The 16,655-nt window shown below is 38.3% G+C and overlaps 1 protein-coding gene across 2 annotated transcripts in view; it reads right to left on the reverse strand.

Annotated features, from left to right (window-relative positions):
• Nucleotides 1-16,655, reverse strand: part of RIMS2 (regulating synaptic membrane exocytosis 2) — a 364,820-nt gene that overhangs the window by 13,014 nt on the left and 335,151 nt on the right. Inside the window, exon 1 of one of the 2 annotated variants that reach the window (XM_087864679.1) lies at nt 15,793-16,009. The exons of the other annotated variant lie outside the window; for it this stretch is intronic. Coding sequence (XP_087720805.1) covers nt 15,793-15,934 — 142 coding nt within the window. The 5' untranslated portion in view covers nt 15,935-16,009. Of the gene's footprint in view, nt 1-15,792; nt 16,010-16,655 lie in introns of those variants that run through there. 2 annotated transcript variants of the gene reach the window in all.

Consider the following 16,655-nt stretch of genomic DNA (forward strand, 5'->3'; position numbering starts at 1 on the left):
GAGGAGATAAAGTGACTCATTGTCATCTGATACAATTAGAGAATTGTAAGCAGCAGGTTGCGTGTTTATAATACATCTTCATGTTTTTTAAATGTACTTTTATCGAATGCACACATAGACTTATTTAAAAAATGTATTTTTTGGTTCTACAAATCCTTTGCATGACATCCACAATAAAAGTAATTTCGTCTAAATATAATTGTGGTTCACTTTGTCATGTCACCCAACCCAAAAACTGAATCTGGAGAACAGTGGATGTGGGTGTCTACATAAGGTAAGTGCAGTAGGCAGAATTTAAGATGGCCCCATGATTGTGTTACTTTACCTGGCAAAAGGGATTTGGCAGATGTAATTAAGGTTACTAATCAGTTGACCTAAAGATAGGGAGATTATCTGAGTGGGCCTGACATACCCACAAAAGCCTTTTAAAAGCAGAGTGCTTCCTCTGGCTAATTCTAGAAGAGTCATTGAGGAAGATCTGAAACCCATGAGAGGTTCAGCGTACCTTTGCTGGTTGAAGATGGAGAGGACCACGTGGAAAGGACCTGCAAGCAGCCTTTAGCAGCTGAGAGAGTTGCTCGGCTGAGTAGCAGCAGGAACACAGGGGCCTCGGGCCTACAGCTGCAAGGAACTAGAATCTGCCAACAACTTGAATGGCGCTGGAAGCAGTTTTCCCCTACAGCCTCCAGACAAGAACTGAGCCCAGCCAATACCTGACTTCAGCCATGCGATACCCTAAGCAGAAAAGCCAGCCACACCACACCATCCCAGACCTGTGGCTTACAGAGCTACAAACTAATAAATGAGTGCTTTATGCTGCTAAATTTGTGAAAATTGTTAAGCAGCAATAGATAAGTTTTTAGATACATGTTCTTTTAAATGGCAAGAGCTATAAAAAATAAGCTATTGGGGCCATAGGAGTGGCCCAACTGAAGGACTCAATAGTCATGATTTAAAATAAATAAATAAATAAATAAATAAATAAATAAATAAATAAATAAAATATATATATTTTAAAAGGTATATATACTACATACATATACATATATTTATAAAATATATGTGCCTGTGTGAGTATATACAGATGTTTAAAAATACTTGGGTGGCAAACTATAGAACTAAGGGCCAGATTATGTTGTTGTAGAGCCCTTAAAACCACTCTGGTATTAGGTATTTTAAACCATAGTGTATTTGAAGAAGGCACCTGCAGGTAAAAATCAAGTTCTTGAATTACCAAGCATCACCGGCAGAAAGCAGAACACAGGAGGTGTCCTTGTTATTCTGCTCTGCTTAGTCTGATGACTCATTCACTTGGCACCCTCTGTATTCAAAGAAAGCCGCTTGATTGAATAAACAACCATAAACAACCGAAGGGTCAGTTTCCACTAATAATATCTGAAAACCCTTTGAGTGACTTGACAACAACAAGCAAAAGGTCCTCTCTGCTACTGATTTGGAAACTTTCCTAAGCCCCAAGATGAAGCTCAAAATGAAATGGCAAACTTAATGTTATGGTGACTTCTTTCCAAATCTTGTATCCACAAGAACCATTTAAATATTGACCATTTTGAATACAGTTCTGTTAATAAAAACTCTGCATTTGATATCTTATTGTATAACTGCTTTCATTGTTTTTGTCAAATTAGTATGATGCTTGAAGAAATTTTAATTGTTCTTAAACTTCAGATTCATGTTTTAAAAATATTAAAATAACTTTTAATAAACTTTTAATTTTAGAATAGCTTTAGATTTACAGGAAAATTGTTATGACATTCCAGAAAATTCCAGCATACTCCACACCTAACTTTCCCTATTATTAATATCTTACATGGCTATGGTAAATTTGTCACAATTAATGAACTAATATTGATACATGACTATTGACTAATGTCTATGCTTTATTTAGATCTCCTTGGTTTTTAAACTGAATTTTTTTTTTCTAAACTATGAGGTCACATCACATTTTGTCATTATCATATCTCCTTAGATGCCTCTTGGAGACAGATGTTTTATGTCTCTAATTCCTGACATTCTTTTATATTTATAACTCCTTTTAGTCTGCTCTTTGGATGTGAAATTTATATGCGGTATAATTCATCATAGTATAAATATACCCATTAATGAAATCACTTATTTTTATTAAAAAACAATACATAAGTTGAAAACACTCATCAATAGAAAAATAGAAAATATGTCCTGTCATAAGTAAATAATAATGAATATATGAAAATAAATTATCAATAGTAAATTAATTTATACTGTATGGTATAATGTTAAGGGACAGAGTTAATATACATATTTTTAAACAGTTTATTCAAATAAGCTCAATAATGTTTCAGGTAAAAATTAAAATTAAAATCACTATTTCCAATGTAATGACTCAGGCAAGGATCAGCACTGGATGTTAAAAATCATTTGATTACAGGTTTTTGGGAAACAGTATATTCACATGGTACCAAAGTATTACCTCGGAACTTACTTAGTAATTATAAAGGGAAAGCTACATCTCCTCTGTAAACTGCTAGGCACACCTCTAAACCAAGTGGTCAAACCTATGCCTAAGAATGAGGAAACATGATATCGTTTCTACGGATGGATGGATGACGTTTACATCACCTGTATGTTTAAACTGAAAATTAACCATGTCTCTAGACCTAATGTCCAGTTTACACGAATACAGGAAATAGAGAAAACAATCAGACAAGTCCAGATTGTTAGATATTCTATAAGACAACTTTGTCCGGACTCTTCAAAAGTCAGTATCATGAAAAAAAGAAAGGTGGAAGTACCATTTTAGATTACATATAACAACCAAATGCAATGAATGAGCCTTGGCTAGATTCTGGATTGAGGAAAAAATACAAGAAAATTTTAGCCATCAGAAACAATTCTGGGGTAATTGAAAAAATTGTATATGAGGGAAATGTTAGATGATAGATATTTTTCATTAATTTTATTGTTTATGTAGTTTTTTTTAAATTAGGAGAGGCATGCTGCAACTTATCTTACTCCCAAATGTTCAGCAAAAATACATACTCTGTGTGTGTGTGTGTGTGTGTGTGTGAGAGAGAGAGAGAGAGAGAGAAGCAGGGGGGAGACAGGAAAGATAGTCAACTAAAAATCAGTCAATCTGGGGCACCTGGGTGGTGCAGTCGTTAAGCGTCTGCCTTCAGCTCAGGGTGTGATCCCAGCGTTCTGGGATCGAGCCCCACATCAGGCTCCTCCGCTATGAGCCTGCTTCTTCCTCTCCCACTCCCCCTGCTTGTGTTCCCTCTCTCGCTAGCTGTCTCTCTCTGTCAAATAAATAAATAAAATCTTAAAAAAAAAAATCGGTCAATCTATATAGTAGATGTTCACTGTACTACTTTTTTTTGTATGTTTAAAATATTTCACAACAAAAGTTGGGAAAAATTCAATTACTGAATTCAAAACAAAGGAAGGAAAGAAAGAGCTATTGTGTCTTGACTTACTACTACGTGGGGATGCTTTAGATATAAACTCTACCTGCCTCTAGTCCTCTGAACAGTGGTGTATGGTGCTTATTATTACTATCACTTTCTATTTGAGGAAGTTGCCTGAGTTACACAGCTGGCAAGTGATATAGGTGAAACTTGAGCTGAAACCCTAGCAATGTCAAAGCCAATGCTTACTTCTCAAATAGGCTGGCTTCCATCTTTAGTATTTTGGACATTAATTTCTGATTCCAGAGTAATCAGTGACTTGAAACCTCATCTCCATGTTCTCACTGCATGTCCAAATAAACTTAAATTGTTTTATGAACATTGTTAAGATTTAGATCATTCGGGGTGCCTGGGTGGCTCAGTCACTAAGCGTCTGCCTTCGGCTCAGGGCCTGATCCCAGGGTGCTGGGATCGAGCCCCGCATCGGGCTCCCTACTCTGCTGGGAGCCTGATTCTTCCTCTCCCACTCCCCCTGCTTGTGTTCCCTCTCTCTCTGGCTGTGTCTCTGTCAAATAAATAAATAAAATCTTAAAAAAAAAAAAAAACATTTAGATCATTCATGCTTTCTTGTTTTATCATGAATGGAAAAATGTTAATTTTATTACTAAATTCTTACTTCAAGAATGTGATGGCAAAAAAGCAACAGCCTCTTAACTATGGAGAACAAACTGGTGGCTACCAGAGGGGAGGTGGGTAGGGGATGGTGAAACAGGTGATGGGGATTAAAGAGTACACTTAGGATGCGCACTGAGTAATGTACAGAACTGCTGAATCACTGTATTGTACACTTGAAATGAATATAACACTGTATGCTAACTATACTGGAATTAAAATTTAAAACTTCAAGAAATAACCATAAAGATGAAAAAATATATTTATGATAAAATTCAAACAAATGCGCCAGAAATAGCTATTCCTTATTTTATATATATATATATATATATATATATATATATATATATATATATATATATATCCATTTCTATCTCTCAGAATGTTACTTTGGATTTATCCATACCAAAAAGTAGAGATTCCATCAAATGATGCCATGGTATCAAACAGTATTAAATACATAGTCAAAAATTATGGATTTGTCAGCATGCGAGGTTGAAAAAGACCTTGACTGTTTTGTATCTTGATCCTCATCTGTAAAACAAAGGGACTATTACAAGAACAGAAAATTACAGACCAGTATCTCCCATGAAAACAGATGCAAAATCCTCAACAAAATATTAGCAATTCAAATCCAACAATGTATAGAAAGAATTATACACCACAATGAAGTGGGCTTTATCCCAGTTATGCAATGCTGTTTCAATATTCACAAATTAATTAATGTGATACATCACATCAACAAGTTAGAAAAGAAAAATCACATGATCATATCGATAGATCCAGAAAAAGCATTTGACAAAACCCAACACCTATTCATGATAAAAACTCAGTAAACTAGGAATAGAGAAGAGCTTTCCCAACTTGATAAAAAAGATCTATAAAAAACTTAAAGCCAACATTAAATTTAATAGTGAAAAACTCAGAGCTTTCCTACCAAGATCCAATACAAAGCAAGTATGTTCCTTCTCGTAACTTCTTTCAACAGCTTACTGGAAATTCTGGCTATGCACTAAGACAAAAAAAGGAAATAAAAATTATACAGATTGAGAAGGAAGAAATAAAACTTTTTTTGCTCACAGATGGTATGACTGTTTATGTGGAAAAATAAAAAAAAATAGATATAAAAACTCCTGGAAATAATAAATGATTATAGCAAGGTTGTAGGATACAAGGTTAATACACAAAAATCAATTTCTTTTCTATATCCCAGCAATGAACAAATGGAATTTGAAATTTAAAAAAACCCACAACAATATCATTTATATTAGAACACAAAAATTGAAATAATTTTTGCTATGAGGAAAACTACAAAACTCTGATGAATGAAATCAAAGAATTAAAAGGAGAGATACTGCATGTTCATGAATATGAGAACTTAATACTGTTGAGATGTTAGCGCTTCTCAACTTGATCTATGGGTTCAGCGCAATCCCAATCAAAATCCCAGCAATTATGTCGTAGATATTGACAAACTGATTCTAAAATTTATTATGGAGAGGCAAAAGATCCAGAATAGTCAACACAACATTGAAGGCAAAGAATGAAGTTGAATGGCTGACACTATCGAGTTACAAGACTTACTTTAAGCTACAGTAATTAAGACAATATTGTATTGGTTAAAGAATAGATAAAAAGATGAACAGAACAGAACAGAGTCCAGAAATAGGCCAAAGTAATAATGAATAAAGATCTGTCACTATAATCTATGTGAAACAGTTTTGAAAACTGTAAAATGCCATATAAATCCTTGTTTGAAAAATGACTGCAATAATGTGCAATTATCCTAAACTTGAACGAAGAAACTTCCAGGAATAAATAAGTGGGGCCTTGACATTCAAAAGAGGAGAAAGGAGACTGCTGACCAAAACGGATTAAGGGGTTTCCTTCCCACACAAACCCGTTGTTTTCAGATGATATCAAAGTGGATGCCAGTAAGTTGAGAGCAAAAGAAGGGGGCAGGGCATAGAAGTTACAAACTAAAAGAACAGAATCTTGAGGCTTAAAGTCTTTGTCAAATGAGGTGTTTGGTTGGAGTTAGTCATACTTGAAACTAACTGGAATTGAATAGACTGTATGACTATTGACTTTTTGAAGGACTAAGCCCACTTAGAAAAGTCTGTTCAACTATTAAGGTAACTACGGAGTTGCCTAATATGCACTAGCAGAAACAGGCTATTAATACTATATAGCCTCCTCTCCAAAACCAGTCTTCATGGCCAATGAAGAATAAAGGCAAAGACATACTTTCCAAAAAAAAAAAAAAAAACAGAACGGAGGTTGCCAGGTGAGCAACCAAGGAATGTATTCTGTCAATCTTTGCAATTCCTTCCAGGTGGGATTTGATAATTCTTGTGGATAATTTATTGTTTATCAATTCCTATTCTCCTTTCTTCTTTTTTTTAAATACAATTCTTTTTTTTTTTTTTTAAAGACTTTATTTGAGAGAGAGACAGAGAGCGTGTGAGAAAGAGCGCGCGTGAGCCGGGGGGAGGGGCAGAGGGAGAGGGGAAAGCAGAATTCCCGCTGAGCTGAGATCCCAGGACCCTGAGATCATGACCTGAGCCAAAGGCAGACGCTTAACTGACTGAGCCACCCAGGTATCCCCCTATTTTCTCATTTCTAAATGAGAATTTTAATTTTCATTATCCTGTTGCTACTCCACCATTTAAATTGAATGTATTGTAAGCAGATAACTTACCTGTAGGTTTGCCGGTGTATCTATATGTATATATATGACATGAAAATCCCCATCTGGCTATGAGGAAGAGAACTACACATTACTCAAACATCCTAGATTTCAATTTGCATGCAGTAAATGAATGACATTTTAAAGTTGTCTTTCTAGGGAAGGATTGAGTATGTTCTATATGCAAAATAAGAGTGTGCATGGATATTCGGGTAGCCAAATCTGCAGAAGAAGTTAAAATTAAGAGAGCTATAGTCTTTATCCTAGCCTTCTTCCATAGATTCCCCCCTTTCCTATTTGCTTATACTTATCAAGCAAAGAGGAAAATAACCCAATAGCAAACTAGTATTTAAAAATATTACAAATAGGTAATTGGGCTGAGTTTAATGGGCTTTTTCCACCAGTAATTATATTATTAAATGGATATTTGTTAATGTTTTTGGCTCACTAGTATTTGAACCTTTTTCTTATGTATGAGAAGTAATCTATCCTTCAACTGTAGACACCAAAATTGTTGGGTATTACCAGCCTGTCTGGCAAATAGGGCAGGAACAAATGGCTGAGGTTCTGCTGATCACACACTACTGCCCCCAACTTTGATCTGAAGCTAATGAAGCAAAGAAGGTGGGACACCGCAGGCTCCCATTCTAATGAGGGTGGTAGCCACCATGTGTAATTTCCAAGAATGGCCCTGTAGCAGTAGGTAATGATTCAACATCAAAGGTTGACAAGACTGCAAACTGTGTTTTCTGTGCCAAGCAACAGTGGTAGTTCAGTAGGATTAGTTCTGCAGGATGGTTTGGGACAACATTCCTAACCTCTAGTACGGGATCTCCAGTCTTCCTAAAAATTCTGTGACCTGTCCAATATCCCTTAGCAAATACCTTCTCCACTTAAATTGCTAGACTTGGTTTCTGTTGATTACGAGGCACCCTAAATGAAACACACTGCATACACATATTTTGTTTATAATTTATAGCAGAAAAATATGTTCCTAGTTTATATGGAGCTAAGTATACCCAACTTCTAGGTAAAGCACAAAGAATGCATGACTTTTGAGCACTCTTGCACCTGCAAGGTTGGATACAGTTATTAAAACAATTTGGTCCCTTCTAGCTCTAATAGTTTCTTTCTATTCCATGATATGAACACAGAAACTAACCAGATATTTCTTCATTTATTCACTCACTACATATTTGCTAAGTACTTACTTGGTGCAAGGCACTGTGGGAGATAAATATATGTAACCTTTGATCACATAATTCCTTATAATTTTACAATTTATTAGGCAAGATAGTAAATAAATAATGACAATCCCAGGCAATATATTCTAAGTGCTATGTGAGTGCTCTTAAGAATCTGAAGCTGTACTGTCCAATGACTTTGTGTGACTGATGGAAATGTTCAGTAATTCTGCACTGTCCAATAAGGTAGTCACCAGTCACATGTAGCTACTGAGCACTCAAAGTGTGGCTAACGTGACTCTGGAAATAATTCTTTATTTAATTTGGTTTCAATCTATTTAAATTTAAATAGCCAAGTGCCTAGTGCTTCCTGTACTGGATAGCACAAATTGGGTTCAAAAAAAGGTAAACAGGGGCACCTGGGTGGCACAGCGGTTAAGCGTCTGCCTTCGGCTCAGGGCGTGATCCTGGCGTTGTGGAATGGAGCCCCACATCAGGCTCCTTCACTATGAGCCTGCTTCTTCCTCTCCCACTCCCCCTGCTTGTGTTCCCTCTCTTGCTGGCTGTCTCTCTCTCTGTCAAATAAATAAATAAAATCTTAAAAAAAAAAAAAAAAAAGAAAAAGGTAAACATACTTTGATATGGGATCATAAGGGAATAATAGCCAGGACAATGCAATTCACAACTCTCTCCAAGGTAAGTATTATTACGCACATTTCACATGAAAGGAGGACACTAACGGTCAAGGAAATTAAGTATCTTACTTAGTTCACACAAGGAGGAAAAGGTGGAGCTAATATCTCAAACCCAGGTATACGCCCATTCAGCTTTTCCTCTGCCTACAGAAGCTTATATAGCTTCTGAAAACTTCATGGACAAGATCTATGAGCTGAGCTTTTTTTTTTTAAGATTTTATTTATTTATTTGACAGAGACAGCCAGCGAGAGAGGGAACACAGGCAGGGGGAGTGGGAGAGGAAGAAGCAGTCTCCTAGCGGAGGAGCCTGATGTGGGGCTCGATCCCAGAACGCTGGGATCATGCCCTGAGCCGAAGGCAGACGCTTAACGACTGCACCACCCAGGTGCCCCTATGAGCTGAGCTTTGAAGGGTAATTAGATATGATGCATATACAGTAGTAGAAGAATAGAAAGAAAAGCATGAACAAATATTCGGAGGCAAAGAGCAAGAAGGCTTAGTTTTATTGAATTGCTAGATTACTAAAGGGCCTTAGAAGGCAGGGAAGATATGCTGTATATAAGTACCTGATTGTTAAAGACTTTGAATGTCAGGCTAAAGGAACTATCTAGTAGGGGATGGGAATCTATTGACATTTTGGAGGAAAAGCAGTGTCAAGATCAAGAGGATATTTAAGAGCACTGACACAGAGGCAACGAAGTCAGATTGGAGGGGAGACCCAGAAGGTAGAGAGCAGGTTGGGAGACTCTCAAAAGATTTCAAAGGGGAGCAAACATGATCCTAAGCTATCCAGGTGACAATAAGAATGGAAAGGAAGAAAGCAGCTCCTTGGCAGAAGCTGCCAACTGGTGGCACACATTTGGTCAACAGGTTATGTTTTGTTTGGCCCAACGAATGTTTATATTTTTTCATTTAGCTGCCAACACTGTAAAAGATTTTAAGTAAACATCCAGATTTATAGCTTTTCTCTTAGGGAAAAAAGAAGAGTAAGTTTGCCAACCCTGGGCTGATATTCAATTTGGCATCAATTAACTAGAACAGAGTGTTCACCATTCCTTTTTGGATGGGTACGCTTTCTCCAGCTTTTCAGAGTCCTTGCTTTTCCCATTTGTATTACATCTGGTCTACCTCCCTGATGTATGTTACCTGCCTGGCCCTGATTCATAGGATAGTAATGGAACAACTGTTAGAAATAGCTAAAACAAACAGTCCTTTCATTGTAGTCTCATTAGGCAAAATCTAAATCTTAAGAAATGGTACTTCAAAACTTACATTGATATTATCATTTTTATGATAGCTTTTTTCTTCAATTGTTCAAATACTATTATATATACATAGCATTAGGTAATTACCCCTCTTCTCCATCAAACACTGTTACATTAGGAGGTAGAGCAAATGTACAGAATGATCTTATCTGATCAATAAGAGCTACTTAAGAACAATGGAGAGTATTTACATTAAACCATAGTCCTTGGCAGCAATGGGATGCTGCCATTACCACCTTCTAGTGGGTTTCTTTTGTAAGTCCTTATGCGCCAGGAAGTCTCCATAGGGAAACACATCCCCATTGCTAGCTCTGAACTTAGTGAACTTATGAAGGATGAAAGCAAATGGGGGTTAAACTTGACTTTTGTATTAAAGTTTTAAACTACTTTAATGATACTGTTTGGACACTTACCAGTAAAAAATTCTGAATCTCAGGTAAAAAAGTAAATTTAATAAGCACTCTGAATGGAACTCTTTTTCATTTATTTTTTTTAATTCCAAGATTTTTTGCTTCACCTTATCTGTCTGGAATATAAGCCTAATATAAAAATACTGTGCAATTTTTGAATATGGTATAGACTCATTTATGAAATGATTTATTATTATATATAATCAATCATACTCTAGGAAAGATAATATCTCCTAAGAAAACATACAAATTCAGACTCAAACTGTCTCTTCATGTACTGCCCCCAATATTGACATTGTGAAGATGTGCAAAAACTATGACCACTGAATTTTAAAAAGTCTAGATCACATATTAAATTTTAAAACAACATAAATAAAATGGATAGCAGTCAGTTATAATGATATTCACTTTGAAAAGAATGGTAGAACTATATACTATTATTAATAGACATTTAGTGGATACTTTGCTAGGCACAATGTCTGTACTTGAGAGGATTACATTTAAGTGTATGGAGAATTTTTTATTCCAATGGAGCATGGGCAAAGTGCTATGTACCATTTTAATCAAATGGGATTGCTTATTAAGAATTAAGTGTATCATTTACCATATACAAAGCTTAGACTAAGATAGTATTTCTTATATTCTCCTTATTGGTTGCATGACCTCTTAAAGAGTGGGGGTGAATTAAATAGGTCTTTTCTATTAGTCTCTTTAGTTCCTTTTATATTAATTCCGCGTAGCTTAACTATCATATGCAAAAAACCTTTCTCAATTTTTCTGGTGATTGAAAACTATTCCTGTTTCTTGGATGGTGTTCCTGTAATTTAATTTTCAAGCTAGTGGCATGTAAAAGAAATTAAATGAATTAATTTAGTTAAATAACATTAAGTCGATAAGATCTCTTCTGTATGATTGCCAAGCCATATTTTAACCAAAGAAGGCAGGCCATAAAAATCAAGCAAATCAAATTCATCACATATGATATGTACCTAACTGAACAAGAATCACTAGCCCAGAACCACAGGTAACAACATTAAAATAGCCTCTGAGAAACCAGATCCACCAAGTGTTAGAAAATGTGCTATATTCTTACATTATAAGACTATAACCATTTGCTATTGAATCTACGGGTGGGAAGTTGTGGGGCTGCTTCTCCTATTAAGAATGGTAACTTTTCCTTGAAATGATTCTTTCTTTCTTTCTTTCTTTCTTTCTTTCTTTCTTTCTTTCTTTCTTTCTTTCTTTCTTTCTTTCTTTCTTTCTTTCTTTCTTTCTTTCTTTCTTTCTTTCTTTCTTCTTTCTTCTTTCTTTCTTTCTTTCTTTCTTTCTTTCTTTCTTTCTTTCTTTCTTTCTTTCTTTCTTTCTCTTTCTTTCTTTTTTAAAGATTTTATTTATTTATTTGACAGAGAGAGACATAGCCATCAAGAGAGGGAACACAAGCAGGGGGAGTGGGAGAGGAAGAAGCAGGCTCGAGCCGGATGCAGGACTCAATTCCAGGACCCCAGGATCACGCCCTGGGCCAAAGGCAGACGCTTAACGACTGAGCCACCCAGGCGCCCCTGATTTCTTCTTTCTTAGAATTACCTGTAATGTTTAAAAATTCTACACACAATAATATTCTACATTAGGGAGGTAGACTCATAGACTCAATGTTGGGGCCAAGTAGTTTACATAGTGAAGTTAGTACTTACAGGATTCAATGATAAAATAAGTAAACGTAATTCATAAACTGTTAAGTAACATGTAAGGGACTATTATTATTACTTTCACTTCAAAAAAAAAAGCTGGGGCGCTTGGATGGCTCAGTTAGTTAAGCGTCTGACTTTGGCTCAGGTCATGATCCCAGAGTCCTGGGATCGAGCCCCGCATCAGGCTCTGTGCTCAGCACAGAGTTTGCTTGTCCCTCTTCTTCAGCCCCCAACCTGCCCCACTCATACTTGCTCTCTCTTTCTCTCTCTCAAATAAATAAATAAATAAATAAATAAATAAATAAATAAAATCTTTTAAAAAAGCTACTCAGAGAATTGGAAAATTGTTATTTGGAATATATCCAGGGACAGGGAAGCAAACTTAAAAAAGAACTACAAGCATACAAAAACGGTGCTACAAAGACCAATCAAGAATCTTAACTTATTTTGCTTATAGGAATGCCCCTTTCATCCCCCATGAAGTCAGCCCCATTTAAATTTATAATCTGTGGCCACGCTGTTTAACGTCTCTGAGTCTCAGTGTTCACATGCATAAAATGTTGAAAATAATAACTTCCTTGAAGAATTAGGAAACCAAAGGAAGGTGGCACATTGTTGTTCAAGAAATGCTAACTATTAGTAATGTACTGTACCCGGTCATCAACTCCATAGCATACTACTAGAAAATGCAGCAAAATAATGAAGAAACAAACTCCAGAGCCAGATTATGGATTTAGATTCTAGCAAGGGCAACTTCCAAGCTGTGGGCTCCGAGCACATTGTTTTCACAGGTGCAGGAGGCACTGATCCCAGCAGGTGAGGGACTGAGAGCTGTCACTGAGGCCCAAATCCATGTTTCACTTTTACTTTCTCAGGACTCCCTTCTCTAACTCCTCAAATAAGTTTTCTTATAATTCTTATTGCACTCTGTACTCCTTCCTAACACTGGTCAGTTATAATTACATAGAATTACATAGTTGTTCCTACTAATATCTCTCTCCATTAGACTGTAAGCCCTAAAAGCATAGGGAGCATATTCAACTATTTCAAGGACTACCGTTGCTAACACCTCAAATAGCCTCACTAAATATTTTTGAAAGAATGAATAAATAAAAAGAATATGGTTTCTCAATAAACTTCTTGGTACTTCTTGTGTAGAATGGCAATGTCCAGATGTGCAGTAGAAGAATGAAATGAGAATATGGGAAGGCAGAGTAGACTTGACTTAGTTATTGCAGGAAGTCTGAAAAGGGCAAAAAGAAAAAAAAAAAGACGAGCTTTAAAATCAGGGCTAATTTAAAATCACTTTCATTAGTCAAATTACACTGGTTAGTAGACCACTGATCTCTTTAGACAAGTTGTTCTCAACCAGTGTGATGGACTTGTTGTGATGGCTTTACTTTTCTTTATACATTAGAATGGGCCTCACAGTTATGACTAGAAAAACATATTCCCGAATAAGCTTATAAGAGTATGTTACCCGCATGAACTTCATGTGTCCCTTGTGGGTGTCTCAAGAGGGAAAAAAAAAAATGCAGGGAAGCACTACTCCAGGACGGTGATTTCTAACTTTTACAACTCTGTAGGGTATGTTGGAATACCTTAAAAACACCTCAGGACTTTCAAGGGTGGTAGGAATATTGCAAGACAAGAAGGAAGTCAGGATCTCTTCTCTTGGCTGTATAAACGACCGTGGCCCAGCAGAAAGACCGCGCACTCATGAGGAGTGCTTCGTCTCTAGTTACCTGTAGAGAACTATTGTGCTTAATTTTGAAAACACTGGCTTCCTTATGAAACATTTTGTCTTGGCAACTCAATAAGCCATACTGTGGGACAGAAATCTGTTCCAACTTCCCATGTGTGGATATAGTATTTTCCTTCGGGATAGGTCTCTGTAAGCCAAGGTTAAATGAATGTACTTTAAATTTTGAAATTTTTCATGTTTATATAAGCTTTCCCTGTCTTTTTAGAAATTCAACAATTCAGGTTATAACTTAGGGAAGAATGATGATAGTTTATCTGAAGCAAACTCAAGACTGAAGACCTGGTATAAATACTAAAAATTGAGAAATGAGTCTCTAATAATTTGTTTTATTTAAATATGTATTTTCAGGCACAGCTGGGTTTGAGTTCTAGCTTCACCACTTGCAAAGTATGTGACTGTGGCCAAGTATATGCAAACAATAACCTAGGAGAGCCCAGAGCTGGCTGCACAGGTTGTGCTGTGGACTGTCTGGGTTCATATGCAACTCTATGGCTTACCATCTGGGCAACATTGACCATGGGCAAGTTTCTGAAATGCTCTCTGCCTCAGTTTCCTCTTTGTGAAATAGGGATAATAAAAATACTGCCTCATAACGTCGTTATGGCCTAAAAGAATAAATACAGCTAAGTTCTTTGGACAGTGCCTGGCTCATAATAAATACTGAAAGTTTTAGCTACAATTGTGATCATTCTTTTACCCAATGTAATTTGCTAATTTCTTGACTTGTTTACACTTCCTGAGATTTTAAACATTTAATCATAGAACACAAGTGAAATGTAAATGTACAAACAAAACCAGCAAAACATTGGTATGAAAATGAAAAGTTGTGTTTGTATAGGGAAGTACCCTACTATTAGATTGCAACAATAAGCTAGAAGAAACCTGGATAGCTCTAACTAGTGAATTCTTTTGAAGACCATGTTCTAGACATTGTTCATCCTCCCATCTTCCAGCTCCCTGTCCCTCCCCTGGGAAAAATAGAGGGAAAAGTATCTATTTCTACCCCTCTCTCCGAGCAGGTAGTTTCTTCTAAATCAGGGCTCAGTGCCGACATCCTAGGCGATCATTGATTGTCACAGAACAAAGGCAGAATAAACTTTATTACCATACAATAACAGAGTTAACATGATGATGAGAGCTAACCTACTCTGGATATACTCTGGAACGCTGAACACGGTTTGCAACTAGCAGATCAATAAATTAATGAACAGTATTTCAAGTGTTGGGATGCCATTATTTAGCAATTTTTACTTTGATATACAAATTACATTTGTGTGTGTGTTAGTTGTTAAATCTTATGAAAAATTCTTCATGAAAACCTTTGTCGTATTATTCAAAACTTTATGAAGGTCTTGAAACCACTCGGTGAGAATTTTAAAACAATGAGTTCTCTTCCCCGTTTTTCTCTTCACCTTAATTATAATGGGATCCCCTAACACCAGAGATAGACAACCAACGGTCAGGTTGACAGCACTGTGCCCTGTGAACAGTCCCCAGTGTCCAGAGTATAAACCCGCCTTCAGGACGGTCAACCTTTGACCTGTCCATTGTATCATCCCTTCCCCTCCCTGGATCTTGAATTTACACAAGCGGGAATTGGGATTCCTGTTTCAAAGTTTCGCTGGTCCCTCCCCCTTCAATTTTTGAGTACTTCGGTCCTCGAGGCCAAAAGTTAATACTGAGACTGCGGGAGTAAACAAAAACAGAGTGGGTTGCCCCCGACGGCTGCTGCCTTGCTTCCCCCTAGACTGCAGCCTTACTCAACTTGCAAGCACTTGATAATGAACTTCACTAGGAAAGCAGTTTCCCAAGTCAGCGATGGTGGAGCTCTCGGAATAACAAATAAACGGAACTTCGCAGCTCACGCCTGAGGGTCGGCGCCTGAGGGTCTCTCGCCCCAGTGCCCGACGGCTGAGCGGGGCAGGGCCACCGCCACTGGCAGGGCTCCCTCCCCTGCCAACCCTCCACCCACCGAGATGCGAGGGGTGAACAGACAGGAACGCCAACTACGGACGGCCTCACCTCCTTCTTCCTCCTCCAGGGAGTTCATGCAGGGAAAGTAGCCGGCCAGTGCCTCGAAGGAGGCGGAGAGGCTGCTCCGGCTCTGGGAGCGCTGCATGGAGCGCCCCGCAGCGCCGGCGCCCCCCAAGCCCTGCCGGCCCATCTTGGACGAAGACCCACTCTTCCCGCGGTACAAGATACGAGGCGTCTTGGCGGCGGGGGCGCGGCGACCGCAGCGCTTCGGGGGCCGGGACGGTGCGGCGGGACCCTGGGGAGTCTGGCCCCGGCCTCGCCGACCCAGGCCGGACCGGACGCGGCTGTCCCGGCTGCCGGGTCCTCCACTTTGTTGGGGAGGGGCTAAGAGGAGGGGATCGAGACGGCGGCGGGCGGAGACGCGACTGCTGGCGGCGAAGGTCCGAGGTCTCGCCGGGAGGGAGCTGAGGATCCCGGAGGCAGTAGCTGCCGGAGTCTCGCCGCCCTCCCCTCGCCGGGAGATGCTGCTGATGCTGTGGTCCCCGCCAATCAGCAGTCGCAGGGGGAGGCGGTGGCGGTGGGCTGGCGGCTTCCGAGCGCGCGCCTCGGCTCCTGGGCAACTTCGACCCAGAGGAGCCCCGGCTAGCTTCTCTTCTTCCCCGCGTGCTTAGGGCCAGAGAGTGTTAGTTACAAGCACTACGTTAGGCATCGCAGATGGCGAATAGATCCGGCAAATTTTTGGTTGTCACTGTCCCTTTCCTCAGTTTCACTTAAACAATTTGTCAGTGCTCCTCAAGCATGGACAGGAAAGACTCAAATTTTCTCCAAATCCCAACACAAGGCTGGGAAACCTAGAATTAAAGCTTTCTCTTTTACCGTCTGTCTTAAAAAAAAAAAAATTCAATAGAGGA

Source organism: Ursus americanus, chromosome 9 (assembly GCF_024610735.1).
Source record: "Ursus americanus isolate L20-20 chromosome 9, mUrsAme1.1.p, whole genome shotgun sequence".
NCBI lineage: Eukaryota > Metazoa > Chordata > Mammalia > Carnivora > Ursidae > Ursus > Ursus americanus.